The 17,467-nt window shown below is 41.2% G+C and overlaps 1 protein-coding gene across 2 annotated transcripts; it reads right to left on the reverse strand.

Annotated features, from left to right (window-relative positions):
* Nucleotides 1-2,608: 2,608 nt before the first annotated feature.
* Nucleotides 2,609-8,684, reverse strand: fgf8a (fibroblast growth factor 8a). 2 transcript variants are annotated; one of them, XM_021310335.2, is made up of 5 exons: nucleotides 8,036-8,684; nucleotides 7,910-7,946; nucleotides 6,974-7,121; nucleotides 5,182-5,288; nucleotides 2,609-3,622 (listed from the first exon to the last, which is right to left on the reverse strand). In XM_021310335.2, exons 1-5 carry the CDS (start codon nucleotides 8,065-8,067, stop codon nucleotides 3,338-3,340), a joined length of 609 nt encoding a protein of 202 aa, XP_021166010.2. In that variant the 5' UTR covers nucleotides 8,068-8,684; the 3' UTR covers nucleotides 2,609-3,337. The 2 variants fall into 2 exon arrangements, with proteins under 2 accessions (XP_021166010.2, XP_012707531.2); XM_012852077.3 differs by having other exon boundaries at nucleotides 6,974-7,154.
* Nucleotides 8,685-17,467: the final 8,783 nt, after the last annotated feature.

Raw genomic sequence — 17,467 nt, forward strand, 5'->3', positions numbered from 1 at the left:
TGCATAACTTTTATTTTAGTCTTTAAGATTGCAGAATTTGCACACAATCTTATATTTTGTCTGTCTGGTTGTCTGATTTTTAAATATTGAATTAGATGTTATAATCCAAATTACTGCCAGAGTAGTCATTCTGCCAAATGCTTGAATATTACAAATGTATTAGTAATCATGTTTGATAAAAAACAACATTTGAACTTGGACTCCAGATTTTTGGACTGTACCAGACCTACTATGTTGGCCCAACTGATTGGTTTTGTTAGTTTTATTCAGAGCTTCATCGGAAAAAAATGAGTTCTCTCCTGATAAAGTCCACTAGTCCCCTAGGTTATGTATGCAGTTTTATCTTTTCCACTCTTGAATGACTTGACAATATCTGAGGACAATGTCTGAGACGCGACATGGTTTGGGGCAAGCCATTTGCATTGTTTGAGTGATGTTCAGAATCAAGAGAACCTCCCATTGTAATGTTGGTTCTGATCCATAGACGACATGGAGGCTGTTAATGGAAGTTGCAGAGTTGTTGTCCCTCTGACGCAGTGTGAAAGTACCACTGCTAGTGGTGGGGCCAGAGCAGCAGAACTGACTCACAGTCGTCATCTATCTCAGACCATTCACAGCGGTTTTTAAATGCGTCTCCAATGTATGGACTCCCAACATTCAGTTTATGGTTTTTTTTTTTTTTTTTTGCTTCAAAGTCACTGATTCAAGTGGACTTTCACCATGACTTAAACTGGCTTAAATCAGCATTTTCCCATGACAACAGCAGCACTACTTCTTTTGTTTCTGCACCTGGAACATCAAGTGGAGTGATATGGCCTAAAAGAAAAAAAGAGAACAAGATAACATCTTTGGAGTCTGCTTCTAATCTATACCTGCAGAATAAGGTATTAAAAGAACAGCATAACCAACCAAAAAAGAACCACATTTACGTTTATTTTTACTCTAACTTGATACAGAGGCATGTATGAGACAGAGCCAATTTTATAACCCACAGTAATGTCACAATATATTTTGAGCGAATACAGTTGTGCAGTTAAATGCTTTAAAGTTACATTTAATCAAATAACCCTCAGTCTGTCAGATGTTGAATATCAGCCCAATTTAGCTGTCATATTAGGACAGCAGGTGAATGGGGGATTCAAGCATTAGCCTTCTATAACAGCAATATTTGCACACATTTAGAATAAATGAGTGATGACTTCTCTTAAAATATAAGAATCTATTAACCAAAATAAATGTCTGTTCAGGGAACACTATTAATAATGCTGTTTGCCAGAAATAACAATATATTTCAATGAACAATTTTCATTTTTTCTTCATGTTAGTTATTTGTTAGCTTAGCATTCAGTTAGTTTATTTAACATTTATTTACCTTATTCTAGCAGCCCAGACCACACCCAGCCCTCACTGCCCACAAATATTTGATGTGGTCAGAGTAAAGCTCTGGTACGGGGGTATTTACCCATTAAAGGACAAATTATTGATGGGAAAGAAACCTGATAAAACTTATTTCCTTGTTTTCTTCCTCTTGTCATAAAGCCGATATGCAGCTACGATGCTCAGTAATGTATTACTACATGTACATGCCTGGAAAACCAACAACTTTTTAATCCTATGAAGAGGGTAAACACATCTTTGTGTATACCTCTTTTTTGCCTGTCATTAACTATGTTTACACGGACAAAATTTCCCAATCTGATTGAAATGTGTGATTAAAAAACAAAAAATAATCAGATTGTACTGTTTATATGGGTACACAATCAATTAATCCAACCATAATGTCCATGTATATGCACCTGGCTTCATTCAGAATAGAACCACTCTGACATGCGCAGTTATTAAATTTCCCTGGAAAAAAAAGTGCAGAAGAAGAACTTCTGTCTTTCCCGAGCAACAAAAATAACAAACAAAGCAGTAGTTTATAAGTTTGTTTGTCTTCTAAACACCTAGGCTGGAGCAGCACAAGGTTCTAGTTACCGTTGAACTGCTACTGAATAAATAATAATTTTATTATTTTAAGATTTCGAATACAAAATTGCATTTGGAGCCCTAACCATTTTGCTTCCCGACGTATTTCCGCCACTCAACAATGCGAAAATAAATCACGTTTACATGGGCCGCACATGCGAGCTCGAGTCAGTTTGCCACATTTGGAATAACTTGATCCTGACAAGTATTTACAGGCATGTCGATCGGATTATCAATAGGCATAAACCACCCCTCTCATTCGGAATAGAATTTCATCCAATTGGGGTTAATCCAATCACAATATTCCGATTGGCTTGTTTACATGACACATTATTATTCCGATCGGCCCTTTTATCTGATTACTTATGTGCATGTAAACGTAACTATTGTTAGGGCCCATTGTTTAGACAGAAGGTAAAGCCATTTTCTTTTAGATATTTTCATTGAGGTTTTGTTGGGAGGACAGAAACTTGGGTTGGCTGCTTCATAACGTGTTCTTATGTACGCTGAGTATTGAGAGGGCTTCACAGATGAGTCCCAAGCAAACATGTATCAAACAAGAGTTTAATATCAGTATTCTAATGTACATTTATTACACTTCTTAAATAAATATTCCATCTTTAAAATTATTATGCACATCCTGAAATAAAAATATATTTATATATGTATAAAAACATTAGGGAGAAACAAGAAACCATAAAGTGAGGAGCAAAAGGGTCTGACAAAGGATTTCTTACACTTCAAAACAGTTTGTACAGGAGTCACTACAATCAGATCAGGAAACCTGTAAATATAAATTATAGCTGCCACATTGTTCCAAGTATGCTATGAGCACTTTGTTTGCTTAAATGATTCCAGTCAGGATGAAGCATCTGGCAAACAGACTGCAGTGTTCCCACCACGGTGTTGCTGCCTGGGCTCTGCAGTGCCGTGTCTCACAGTGTGTCCGTAAACCCAGCATTCCCTGGCAGTGCGGTCACTCAGGGTCCTTCAAGTCTCCTTGAGCAGCAGGTAAAAGTCCAAGAAAAGAGACTCCTCTAGTCAAAATGATATGCAATAAACCAAACAATGCACTCTACAAAGATGCTGAAGATAAGACAAATAATGGGTCATGTGTATCTAAAAAAAATATTCTCAGCACTAAAAAGTCTGGAGTAGAAAAATATTTTTTATACGTATATTTTCTTATTCCTTTATGTCCATGAACTTTCTTTGTTCATTTAAGAAAATTTGAAAATAAGCTACGTGTTAGGGTACTGTATGAAAAATATCTAGAAGGCCTTTTTTGGAAAGGAGCGTTTCAGCACTTCAGTCAAAATGTCTGTTCTCTCTTCTTCCCTTTTCTGTTTTCAGGTCTTTCTGTTCGTCTTCAGGGCTGTGAAGAGTGTCGTGTGCGTTTAGTCCTTTGACTGAAAGGGTAGTGGATGAAGTCAAAAGGCCGATGCTGGCCTGGGTGGGTGGGCTGCTGCCCTTTTGGCAACCTCTTCATAAAATGCACCTCACGCTGGTGCTGGCGTGTCCTGGAGCCCCTGCGTGGCCGCCCGCGGCGAGTGAAGGCCATGTACCAGCCATCGTACCGGGCGTTCCTCAGGGCTGTGTAGTTGTTTTCCAGAACAATCTCTGTGAAAATACAGTCGCGGCCCTGTCCATTTTCCTGCAGAGAAGCATTTGGAATATCCTTAACAAAGAGTTGCAGATGGAAACATAAGATATATAAAGAATTCACCTGTGTGGACACGCTAACTGACACACACACACACCTCCACACACACGCACACCCACACAAACACGCACCCACACACACATACACTGAGCATATGCTACAGTCATTACAGATCACAGAGCGATGGGGACTGTCAGCAAGCGATGACTCTTCTCCCCCTTCAGTAAACTTTGGTAGAGCTTTTAGGGTAGCTGCAGATTTTCCTGCCAAAAGGGCCTTATTAACCTGAAGTGTCAGGTTTACACCAAATTTGATCTACTGTTGTGTTTGTGGGTAAATTTAACCTCCATAAATAACAGATCAGCTAAGGTCTGGTGTTCTTAGTAAATGTGACTTTTGTCCAGGCAGTACACTCTAGACAAAAGTCTAAAAGTCTAACTCAGAGGTGGATAAAGTTTGAATGATGTGACATTTTCAGTCGATGACAAAAGCTTTTACATAGTGATAAAACATATAATAAGGTAATGTAAATCTGCTCCGTCCTGTTCTACTGTAACAACCACTCTCCTTTTTGGGCAAAGGGTGTGTTAAAAATAGCCAAGATGAACCCACAAACACACGTCCGTCCCAACAGACCTGCTGCATGTTCATTCTTTGTGCCTTTTGCTCATACATGCGTGCACACACACCGGGGCCGAAGTCGGCTGTGACTGGGATGGAAGCTTGGGGCAGATGGTGTTCGAGGCAGGGTGCTGGGTGGGTGGAGGGTAAGTGGGAAGAGGTGGGGGAATCTGCTTATTAGCCGTCTCAGTGAGAGAAAGGGGCTGACATAAGCCTCAGCTTCTAACACACCAGCAGACTCACATAAGAGCATCGTGTACAGATACCAAACTAAATTCCAATATAGACACTACTTGAACTGTGGTCTAAATGCTGACTGTCCCAACATTTGATTTTCAGGGATTTCTCTTCTTACTGCCATTGTTTTTGAGAATTGGATCCACCAGCTGATTCTTTTAAAATTAAAGTACAGATTGTAATCATTATTTCTGCTTTTTGACTATCATATTTCCTCTAATTGAAAGGTCAGCTCTGAAGGCCAGGGGAGTAAGTTGGCACAAACAAATAAGAGGTGACCCCTACTACAAAAAGGGCAGGGAGGGGGGTCAATAAAATAAACACCATGCTGCTTGCAACCTTCTGCATGACATTGTTTAAAAAAAAGTACAGTTCTTTGTTTCTTGGATGAAGAAATAAAAAGTTTTTACAGTGTTGGCACTTCACTATGGAGACACGTTAGAATCCAACAAGAATATAGTCAATTTAGGTGGTTATCCTTCCAGAGGCGACACTAACCTTGAAAGCTCAATGTTTTTCATTTCTCTATTCCAAACAGTTCAATATCTATTTTCATCTATACGCTCTCAGATTTTCCACAATTCTCTAAAAGTCCACTTTTCATTGTCTTTGTGCTGTGTTTATAGTTTATCTTCTAAAAGCCAGCCTGCTCCACCCTGCCGTCAGCTGGGTGGTCAGCCTTTTGTCCTTACCTTGCCAATGAGCTTCCCCTTCTTGTTCATGCAGATGTAGAGGCCCGTCTCGGCTCCCTTGATGCGAACGCGACTCCCAAACGTGTCAGTCTCTACAATGAGTTTAGCTGAAGGAGAGAAGCAAGATAATTTCGTTAGAAAATTTCGGTTAGTTTTTTAGATGCCTATACCTAGTTCTCCGAAAAATTCAACATTAAAGCAAACATCTACAAGTCCCACTTATGTTGAGTTCTTGCAGAAAGAAAAAAACATACATGAACGACAATAACTGCTTGAGAGTATTTCAAAGATCTGCACACACACACACACACACACACACACTGAGCATATGCTACAGTCAAGTGAAACCTATGGGACCATTCCTGGAGATTTATGCAAGCTGAAATTCCCACAAAATGATAAAACCACGTGTCTGTTGATTCTTTGAAAGCTGAAGAGACAATTCTGGCAGCACTGCTCAGGATTCCTGCAATCTCCTCACTCATATACCTCGACGATTCTCTCATAACCTGCCAGGTTTCTAACAGGCAGAAAGTAAAGTCTTTTTAGAAAGAAAAACAACCACTTCTGTTCTTTCTCTCATTCCTCAGTTACCATTTTACTCTTTAGATTTGCAGCTCCTTCTCTAACTGTTTCACAGATTTTCCACACTCAGAGATTTGAGATGAGACCAACAGCCACAATGTACAGTTTGTTTCACAGAAAATCGTCATGGCTGTCCCCAACAACCCACTCAAAGACCACTTCTTGTCTGAATTCTAGTTGCGGTCAGAACCAGCAGTCAGAGCTGAACAAAGTGTTGACCGATGGAACCATAGGGTTGGAGACAAACCGTTCATCTCGCTTCTTCCTGCTTAACACACAATTACATCCAGCAACTGGACATGTTAGTACACTCCCACGTCTGGAAATAACAGAGACCTCTGAATCAATAGCAACACCAAGGACACTGTATTTTTTTAGCCATATGGACTTTAGTATTCAACCAAACGGCCGCACTGCTTCAAGGAGTGGGTCTAAAAGGTGGGGGTGGAGGGGGAACAGGAGCTATGCAGGAAATGTTCAAAAGGCCGAACCTCTAATGGCTCTTCCAGATCTACAGAATCTCTGCAGATCACCTTCTAGCACTATTGATAACCTGCTGGGCACTTTCCCTCAGCTCCAGACATATTTCAGCTCCTGGCAGGATGCAAAGACTTTTCCTCTCTACTGCTTTATAGAAATCCTAGTTCTGGGGCAATAAATGTTTGTTATACCTTTAGGCTGTTGGATGATGAACCACAATAAACTTTCCTTTAAAAATGCTATTTGAAGGCTTCTGATTAGTTTCATTCACACACGCTCTTCAGTAAGGAAAGTTTTAGCTTATTTGGATAACCTAATATAAATGTAATAATGATATAATGTGAATAATAATATAAATAATCAATAATGAATTTATTTTAGAACAAATCATGTCTGTATATATCCCCGCACAACTACACAAGAACTTCAGCAATTTAACCAAACGCTGAGTTTTATTATCACATTTGAACATGTTGCACCTCAAATTTCACTTTCATTGGGTTTAGAGAATCCGCCTTCAGCCGTTTCACGAGACAATGCAGACATGAATGTGAATCATTTCAAAAACTTCACGGAAAAAAACGAAATGTATTTTAGCTGCGTTTAAAAAAAATATTACTAGATTTAAAACTCCAACAAAAGGACAAACGACGTGAATAAAATGAGCAAATTAGCAAATATATCTAATATCCAGACATTTAGTGAAAGAAAAAAAAAACGCTCTCACCGTGCGCGTCCCCGTCCTCGGCCATGGCGTTGATCTTCTTGTTGGGCAGGACCTGCACATGCTTGCCGCTGGTCCGGCTGTACAGCTGGTAGATCCGAATCAGCCTGCGGCTCACCCGGTCCGTCACTTTGCTCTGCTCGCTTACATGCTGCGTGAAATTAGGCGGGGACTGATTGGTTACCTGTCAGAAATTAGACGGCATCACAATTATCAGTGCGTATTGCTTTTGTATTTACTTCTTTTTTTCTAGGCCAATTTAGGGATTTATTTATTTAAAAAAATAAGACTGAAGGGAATTCTCGGAATTGAAGCAGATCCAATTGATAATTGTACCTTCCGAATATAACAAGGCCATTTGCGCGTTTTTTTTAAAGAAACTTGATACATAATGAGAAAACCTTGGCTGTTTTTTTCTTTCTTTCTTTTGACAAGCTGCTACAACAAGTTCCAGAAGAGTGGCTGCCAGATGAAGGCGGCCGCGTCCAAAAGGACGGACTTTGTGATTACAGGTTGTGCGAAAGGAGAATGCGCCTAAGCGCACAGAGGGAAAAAAGAAAACCAAAAAACACTTTGTTGAATCGGATCAATGTTAGGGTGATTTATAGAGGAAATCCGCCTTTTATGCGCCCTGATTTACTAGGCCTATATACATAAATTTGTCTTAATTTAGGATAAGACTACAACCCCCTTGTTGCTATTTTATCCTTAAATAATTCCCTCCTGCCCGATGGGCCACACGGCGTGTGCCAGGGCCGGAGTGCTCCCCGCTGTCCGGGGCACCGTGGGAGCCATCAGATACTGTTGCATCAAATCGTGTTATGGTGCACCATGGCTGCATCATATTTAGATGGATCTAAAAAAACTAAATATTCTGGCGGCCACTATTGCTCTCTAAAATTGTAGGATATTAAAAAAAAAAAAAAAACAGGTACATACCTGAGCATAGTAGCAGAACGCAAACAGGTGCAGAAACCTGGGAGGAAGAAGAAGACGGACAGTGGGTTATTTCATTCGGGGATGCGATGTGCATCTTTGACAGGAGTGATAGAGAAAAGCGCTCACAGATAGCTGAGTCTGGATGGGATGGCCCGCATGTTGGATGGAGGTGAACAGACCCTCCGGGTTTTACTGACAGGTGTCTGTTTAGGGTTGCAAAAGTCAATCTCTCCCAAGACTTCCAATCGAGTCAACAAGGCCGACAGAATTCAATGAAATCCTCCTAAGGTCAGAGGAACTGACAGCGCGGCTCTTGCGCGCCCAGCAGTTGCATTTTCAGTAAACCAGAGACCGAAACGGGCAATTGCAAGAATGAAACAATATCTGTGATCAGAGTAAAACTGTAGACTTCAATCAGACTGCTGAGGAAAGTCTAAGTGCACTTGCAGAAGAAAAAGAGGTCTGGATAAAGCGCTGCAGGGTGTTGTTGGAGCTCCTCCGGGCGGTCAGAAAGCTCCTCTGGGACCGTTAATCCTTGTCTTCATCAGTGGCCTTCAGGTGAGCGTGAGCCCGCTGCTGCGTCCTCCCTGGCCGGCTCCGTGTGTCAGTGCTGCTGCTGTGATTCGGTGCTCCCCCTGCTCCTCCTGCTGCTGCTGCTCCGCTCTCTGTGGCAGGACTGCAGGCTGGACGCTCCGCGCCTCCTTTCTCTGCTCCCATCCCACAGCGCTCCGCGCTCACACACCCAGGCAGCTCCGCGAAGAACAAGCCCCCTTTTTTCTGCAGAACAAAAGCGGACACCCTGACCCCCACCCCTCCCTGTTCCCTCACCACCACCCCGCACACTCCTCCCCCCAGTTAAAGCATCGTTTCACCTGGGGAGCTGTCCGGAGCAGAAAGGAGCTGCTGCGGTCCAAAACGACCAGGTTCGATCACAGTACTGCTGTCTGGTTCTGGAAGTACCGGCTGTGATAAAGGGGGAGATGGTGTCATGACCTCGCAAACCCCGTGCCCCCCGCCTTCCTCCCGCAGCTCCAGAACTCCAGTCTCCTCTGATGGTGAATCCACTGGGCTGTGTATTGGCACCTCAGAGTGAGAGACATTAAAAGGATTACAGGTGATTAGCGCCCCCCCCTTATTCGAAATCAGTAAATAAACTCTCGGCCATCAAAGGCATCAGACATTCTTGAAATTCGTTGAAAAATCAGTTAATTCTGAATTAATTCAGTACTGATCCTCATCTGTGATTCGTGGCTTGCTGCTCTCATCCGGGTTTTTTTTTAAGAATAAAACCTTAATTAATTAATCAATTAATTAAAAATTCTGCAAACTGCACCCTTAATTAGCCAGAACTAATGGATTGTGGTTTAGAGACTATTGATTTGGCCCATCCCAGCCTCAGTAGTCAGAAACTGCGGAATAAACTAACCCAGGGTGACGTGGGAATGATAGGAAGAACATTTTCATTCTTGTGTGGTTCCATCGTGCAGCTTTATTTTTTCTTAAATGCAGTCATTTTTGGAGGAGTAAAGGATGATCTAGCACAAGGACATCCAGGTCAGCTGAACAAGAACAACATACCTTGCTGTGGCCATAATCATTTTGACAAGCGGAGGCGAGAACCTTCCTGCCATCACAGACGCTCCTCATCCAAAGTCGTTGTTCCTGCCTCGACCACCAGTAGGCGCTCAGCAAAAGTAATAATCCTTGACAGAATGAACAGAGCACCATGTTCCAGGATCAAATACAGTGTGGGCTCTTTATGTCCCAGGCTGGAGTTCATTGATCTCATTAGCTGCTCCACAGACAGGCTTCTTGCTGTCATGTTCGTATCAACCTCCTGCTCAGCAACGTGTGCCTGTGTGACTTGCATGCAGTCCTACTGCATGACATTGTAATGCTTATTGCTGGAGAACCCAATATTTAGCTTGACACAGAGCTTTGTTTCAAAACGTTTATTGCAAGAAGTGAATAGTGGCAGCTGATGCAGGCCAGCAGAACCAGACTTGTCAGAGAATAATGGCTGAAGGTGCAGGCAGGCAGATATGAGCAGGAGACCAGAAAATGCAGGTAGTGACAGACCAGAACAGGCGATGTGGACCAGGGAACCACCAGAACGGGCAGAGCGAGCAGCTGGAACTCACGAGGAAACAGGCAGACTTGTGCAGCAGGCAGACACAGGTAACTTTCTTCAGAAGAGACCAGCTGGCTTAGCACACAGGAACTGGTAGAGGCAGGGCACATCTCACCAGACGAGATGAAATGGTCTGGCAATGAGTGGGTGACTGAGACAGGTCTAAGTAGGCATGTGAACAGGTGAGCAGAGTTGACTAATTAGTGCAGCAGGTGGAGCTGATTAGGAGCAGAGTGGTGGCTCGAGGGAGACTGACCTGATTGGATGATGGCTTAGAGGTGAGAGCTGAGAACAAAAGTCCGGAAAAGTTCAAAGCAAAACAAACAAAAACCTAAATCATGAGAGACACGTAGCCTACTGGGTGAGTGTGTAGAACCAGGGATGCCTGCAGGAATTTTGGGGCCCCATGACAAATAAATAAATAAATAAATAAATAAATAAATAAATAAATAAAAATACCACCCCAAAGGCTGATATAAATATATACAATGTTCTATTTGGAATTGTTCTAACTTTTATTTGGTTCGTTATTTTTCCCCATGTGCTATGGCATTCTCAATTGCTGGAGCGTGTTGACAAGACGCATTAGATGATGTGTGCAGGTACGGAGCAAAAATAGTGGTTAATTGGTATAGATCCATACCAGGTGAACAAATACAAACTGTCTGCAGAGTTGGATTCGCTCCCAGCAGTCACCTTCATAGACATTGTGAATTATTTAATTCACAAAAAATGTGGCTACACAATGGAGAAACTACTGCAGTCCTTTCTCTATTACCTGTCTGACGCACAATAAACAATTGGAATTTAAATTTAAGCGAATACTGGTTATCAAGATAGTGTTATTGCAAATATGCTCACATAGGCAGAAATCATTTGCTGAAGTAAAGCATGAACTGCAGCCATCTCCTCTTCTCCTTCTAATCGCATGGGAAATAATAAAATGACAGCTGGAGTTGTTTTTTTGTCTGCGATCTATTAAGACAGCATAGCGGCATATTGAATAAACAACGGATTCGGTCGGCTTGGACCCAGAAGCAGTGGTAGATACGTCACAACTTAACAGCCCCATCAGGAGAAGCATTTTAGGCAGCTGGAGATGGATGGAAGGCGTCAGAGCATTAGCTCAGGTACATCCACGCCTAAATCCAGATTAACTGAAACTCCTCCAGAAGATAATCCACTCCACAGTCTGAGTCCCAAGAGCCGCCATAGCCCTGCAGTTGACCATTGCAACACTGGCCCAGCTAGCGTCCCTGGCTACAACCACCACTAGGTTTGTTCACCCTCCAACAAATTTTTATTCCCTTGTCAATAAAATTCTGTTATAAACCTTTTGTGTCTATATATCTAAGTCTGCCAGAATACTTACAAGCTCAGTAGGCTAAATCCTCTTGAGGCGCCTTAATATTAGGGCCAAACCACCAATGTTTGTTTAAATAATGAACATCTGAAATTGCAGTGCGCATGCCCAACTCTCAGTAGACTGCCATGGGGCATAAATCCTCAGGCCCCAAGCTCGGATCATCCAATCAAAATACTGGAATTGCGCACGTTACGTTTCCATTCTGCAGTGTGTGACAATATATTGTTGGTTGTCCTTGGTGGCTCATTGAAGAATTGATGTAAATCTTTTCTGTTCCATAAATTAATATTATGAGTGAGCCTTTATTTGTAATTTTATGAATAAAAATCAAATTACATTTAGCTTTTATAAAATGGCATTTCTACTGTGTTGGTTTATGCTAATTTATCTGTTTAATTTAAAATTTATCAAAGTTTGTATGCATCACAAAAAAATGAGTTGCTGCTAATAGGTGTTGAGTTTTGGTGCCCCACCCAACTTATTATGCCAGAGACGCCACTGCTTATGTGCCTATTCATCTTAGCTGCAATGATGCCTGACATCAGCTTCCACGTAGAGTAGAGGAATGTTGTTAATAAGTGGTTGGATAGTATAGCCCCTTTTTGGGAGCTATACCATCCAACCACTATACCCCTTTTAGGGGGAGAAGTTTGCAGTATAGAGGGTGAACAGAAACGGTGCCAGGACAGTTTGTTATCGTGCTTCAATGCTTCAGACCAAAAGTTGTTTGTTGTGGACCAGAATCTCGGAGCAACTCAGTAACTAGGTAGGATATGTCACTTCTTTCAGTCTATATGAGACAGAATGCATTAAAGATATTTGGCTTAACTAATGAATGAAAGATTGTCTACCTTTCTTGGTCCTTCAGGAGTCATAGTTGTATGGTGTTAAAAGCACTGAAAAAAAAACATGATCCTCATGGTGCTCCCCCCACCCCCAACAGCTGAAATATGGAGTAGTAGTTGCCATGCTCTCTATCTCGCTTTAGTTATTAACTGGGTCTATTACACCCACTTGAAAACTAAAGGCTAGTCAAGAAAATGCGGTTTAATGTTCTGATCTTTGTCCCCAGAAGTCAGATTTACAGAGTTCCAAGTAGGAAAAACCAGAAAGAACACCCCCTGAAGTCAGAGTTTGAACTAGGAAAGTCGATATCTCACTGAGCATCCCTGAATTTAGGATGAAATATAACTGCCCTACATATAAAATGTAGTGAAAGCAGCTGGTCTAAAATAATCATTACCATTGCTGTCAGTTTATAATATATTAATCCAGTGTAAAACATATTACAGACATAGTACTCTGTTTGTGAACATGTTCCTATAGATTTGGCAGGTGAGCCATTGGTTATTGACTTGTAGTTGCTTATAGTGGTTATCACCAAATCAATTAACAAATATCACTGTCTTACAACTTGTAAAGAGAGTATGCATAGCTCAGGTGGAAATGATTTCATACCTGTCAGCTTCAATGTCCGATACAAATCTAACGTAGCTGTTACATTGACTCCTATTCCTGAAGTTTGACCTTACTTTACACCAGGGAGTCTAAAGCGCAAAAACCACATGATTTTGTTGTCTTTATTACAGTAACAGTAAAGGCATTAAAAGGATCTCAAAATCTGTTGCAGTCTTTCCTAATTAATCTAGACAAAATAAAATAAAAATCCTGATATCTGTAAACAATAAAATAATTGCTCCTCCCAGTGGTGACAGAACAGCCCATAGGGACAACAACCTTTGTCCAAATGGGCTCAGCATCAACAATGGACATGTACCATAAATGTAAAACAGCAAAGATTTGGTATGGACTTTTTAAAACTTCAACAATCTTACTTAACTAAATAAAACACCCAGTGTGTCAAAATGAGCAAAAAGTATTAAATGTATGGGTGGAGTGAGACAGAGTTAACCAGTTCGGTTCTGACAGGTTGGGTGCAGTTTGGACAGATTTACTTCGTTTCTCAATCATGTGGAGTGTAACTGACACTCAAAAATGTAGCTGACCTCAGTGTGCATTCCTGAGAGGATGGGCACCAAATGGGCCTGATCCTGAGTGAAGCAGCATGTGTGAAATCTCTTACTACGGATTCAAACACGCACGGAAACAAACAGCAAAGCTTGTCCATTTACAGACATTTAAACATGCAGCTAGAGGTCCAACAAAATGGTTTAGATCAAACACATTCACGCATTTGTGAGAGAAAAAAATATTTCCGTTTCTACCTAAGCTGGCAGAGAGAACCCTCCAAGGTCTTTAACCTGTAAATACAGTGAATGGTTGTACTGCAAAGAGCTGACTCAAGGTGGCTGAATAAAAATGTACACCACATTATAGATTCCAGCAGCTACTGTATATACATTATAATTCTGAGGGCTTTCCTCTGCACTCCTGATCTCTCACCTGTCAATTATAATTCTGAGAGCCTCTGCACTCCTGATCTGATGAATCATTAACTAGAATCTGTTGAAAAACAAACAGCAATCAACTTGAGAAATACAGCAGATACAAAATACAGACTCATATACAGCATATTATTAGCAGCATTTTTTAAATTCAAACAGCAAACCCCATTAACCTAGTATTTAGAGATGGATTCGGCACTAAAAGGCCTTTTATCAGTTAATAATGTAGGTTTGATTAGAAAATAAGAGACTGCATCTTTTAATGGAGAGTAACAAGACATGTGTACATACCAGAAATATGTGGTATAGCCCTGATGAATACAGAGCTGTTTTATACCTGAACACATGCAGAATGTTTATGGGCTGAACTAAGTGTGCAATGCAATGTTCTGTCAGGAAACCTTAAAAAGTGACACAAAAACAAAACCGAGAGAACTTCCAGCTATCACTAAACTCTGCTGTTTGAGAACATCAAAGTTTCTCATGCAGTTACAATTAGGAAAGAAAGATCAATAGAACCAGAACCTCGTTAGTGTACAAAGTGATTTAAACATGGGGGTTTCTCTTCAAATATGGGCACAGTCTTACCTAAACATTTCTAAGCAACATTGCCTGTTCTCATCCTGTATAAACTATCTATCTGGGATCCAATGAATTCTCCAGTTAGGTCTAAATGTTCCAATTTTTTGTTTAAGAACATAATAAAATCAGTTATTTCAGAAATTGAAAAAAAAATCTTTATTTACTGCCAAATGTTTTATTAGTTTTATTGATTGAAGGGTCCTCAAATTGTACCAAATTGGGATTTTATGTGTATCATCACACTTCTAATAAATAATGTTCTGATTATATGGGCCAGCAAAAATTGAACACTGAGAATAAATTGTAAAGTTCAGACAGTTGTATAGTATTATGTTTACTTCAGATAAATATGCCAACTCGTTAAACTGAACAATACTAAATGCAAAGCCTTTCACATGTAGAGTGGGCAGTATGCAACACATGTTTTACAGAAAAAAATACATGACCATCATTCTAGACATCATTCTATGCCAACAAACCTGCCAAGGACTACAGAAGAAAATGTGTGTCTTTGGCTAAATCTGGCACATGTACATGATAGACTGACAGACTTATGTTAATGAATGTGCATCGTCCCTTATTGTCATGATGCAGCCTGGATGGCTGCACTCTGAGCATTTCCTGCCTCCTCCTTTCCCAGTGCAGCCCTGATCAGGATCACCTGTCAGGCTGCAATTAACTATGAATTGGCTTCACCTGCTCACACCACCATATAACTCACCTCAGTCTGTTCCTCGTCCCGGCTTGTCTTCAGTCATTATCAACACCAAGCCTGTCACGTCCCGTTCTCGTACGTCACGACTTCCTCCTGGTTTACCTAGATAAGTACTCATCATGCAGCGCTGCTGGAGCTCTGCTTCTTTGCCTTTGTGTTACCTCGTGAACAGTCCTGCTTTTGTAGCAGCCCAGCACCTCCCGGATTTCATTCTGCTGCCCTGTGGGATTAACTACAGCATCTGAGTCCCTAGGAACTCGTTAAAGTTCAGTTTTGGATTATCTGTTGCCTCATCGTCCAAGGAACTCACTCGCTGCTGCACCACAGGGATTCTCAGCAGTCCACCTCCAGATCCTGTCAGTATCTCCGCTCCGTTCCTGTCAGCCAGCTCCTGCACCCTTCAACTCTCGTCCGGTAACTGACTCTGGTTCTCATCATCCACTACCCACTGTTTGCAATAAACTCTCAAAACCAGCTCTGTGTGTGTGTGCTGTGTCCGGGTGCATCTAAGACAAAACATGACACTTATTAAATAGTTAAAATATTTTAAAGGTGATAGATAGAGATAGATAGATAGATAGATAGATAGATAGATAGAGTTTACTATAAAACCCCTACCTGAACTGCTTTCAAAGTTTTCAGTTGTTAAAGAGTAGAGGCAGTCACAAGGCTTTTGTCATTAACTTAGACACATTTTAGACTAAGATTAATGGCCTTCTTATACTGTGTGATTTTTAACAATCTTATAAGACTACTGCATGACACACTGTGACATGGTACAACATCAAGTTTTGTGTTCAAATTGTACGATCACCGTTAACTACTAAACTGCTTGCGACATACAATAATGAGCAACTTCATCTACAACACCAGCTGGATTTAATGAAACAAACAAGCAGTTCTACCGCTACTTCAATCCTAAATCCATCCGAAACAAAACCACAATCAAAAAGTTTTAGTAAAAAAATCATGCAGTAATACAGAGTTCTCTTTTAATCAGTTTAATCAAATGTCACTGTCTTTTCATAAATAATTTTAGAAATAACTTTGTTCAAAGTCCGCTGCAGGTGCAAAAAAACAAACAGGAAACGAAAATATGTGGGAGCCCAAATGATTTATCAGTCTGGTCTGGGTGGCCATGATAAGAGAACAATAACGAAAGCTGTCAGCAGTTTGTGACTGGTGTGCATTCAGACATGCACACAGCTGATGAAGATGCTCCAGATTCTCCGCGCAACGGTTTGTTTGCTCCAATTAAGAAAACTTGTCTGATTGGAGCACACAGGACAGAAGTTGACTCAGACATCCAAGACTTCTTCATTTTTTTCTTTATTTGCAGAGCTGCACATAACATGTGAAGCCTCTTGCATTATGTTACAGCGGCCCAGTCAAAAAGCTGTTACTAGAGGCAGGTCATTCTAAATATCTGACAGTGTCAGACATTGATCCTGATATTGAGACTTTGGTCACAAGATGCTAACAACAGCAACCCTAGAACCTGTCTCCCAAGACCACAGCTTTAAACTCACGATCAAAGATTTCTCCTAAACTTTTCTACAGTCCTCATCTTTTGTCTGCGACAGCTGAAAATCAGTGTATACCATGCATAAGACAGAATTTAATGCAACGGCACATTAACGATATTAAAATCATTGGGAGTTTAGCAGTCTGTTAACATGCGGAAAGAAAATGTCAAACCTGTTGTTCTACATTGGAAGCTGTTGAACCTCTTGCCAGAGGGCAGCAGGGAGAACGGTCCATGGTGAGGGTGGGAGAGATCTTTTATGGTTTTATGGCATGGATGGAGGGAAGTGCTGTTCCAATGATTCTTTCCGCTGTCCTCACCACTCTCTACACTTTTCCAGTCTGAGGCATTGCAGGCCCCAAACCGAACAGCGATGTAGCTGGTCTCAATTGTCTTTCTGCATAAAGCGGTGAGGATGGGAGTTGGAGGTTTGCACTTGAAATGTAGGCTGGCCTTTCAAGGTTGGAGTATGTGATGTGCGCAAGCAGAAAGACAGATGCAGGAAATGGCGTGGTCCACAATTTTTATTATTATGCCTATTTACATAAAGTGCACATGCCAAAAAAGTGCAAGTGCAAATGGAGGTAGGAGGAACAGTGTCTTCTCCAACAGCAGACCAGCAAGTGATAGAAACAGGCACCTTGAATACTGTCTCACTAACTGGCTAAAAAAACACCAGAACTCTCCCAGGGGTGTACATGTTAAGATAAGTACATAAAATGATCTAAAACCCCTCCATAAACCATGGTAAATGGCTTGTACTTGCATAGCGCTTTAACTAGTCTGACAACCTCCAAAGCGCTTCACACTACAGTTCAGTCATTCACCCCCCTG

This window comes from Fundulus heteroclitus, unplaced genomic scaffold, assembly GCF_011125445.2.
Source record: "Fundulus heteroclitus isolate FHET01 unplaced genomic scaffold, MU-UCD_Fhet_4.1 scaffold_37, whole genome shotgun sequence".
Taxonomy (NCBI): Eukaryota; Metazoa; Chordata; class Actinopteri; order Cyprinodontiformes; family Fundulidae; genus Fundulus; species Fundulus heteroclitus.

Bases quoted from the DNA above. Each gene is read 5' to 3' on its own strand.
- fgf8a (XM_012852077.3), bottom strand. From the start codon at position 8,067: ATGCGGGCCATCCCATCCAGACTCAGCTATCT. The intron at 7,947-8,035 runs GTGAGCGCTTTT...TCTTCCTCCCAG, and splicing joins CCATCCAGACTCAGCTATCT to GTTTCTGCACCTGTTTGCGT. The intron at 7,155-7,909 runs GTATGTACCTGT...AATTTCTGACAG, and splicing joins CGTTCTGCTACTATGCTCAG to GTAACCAATCAGTCCCCGCC.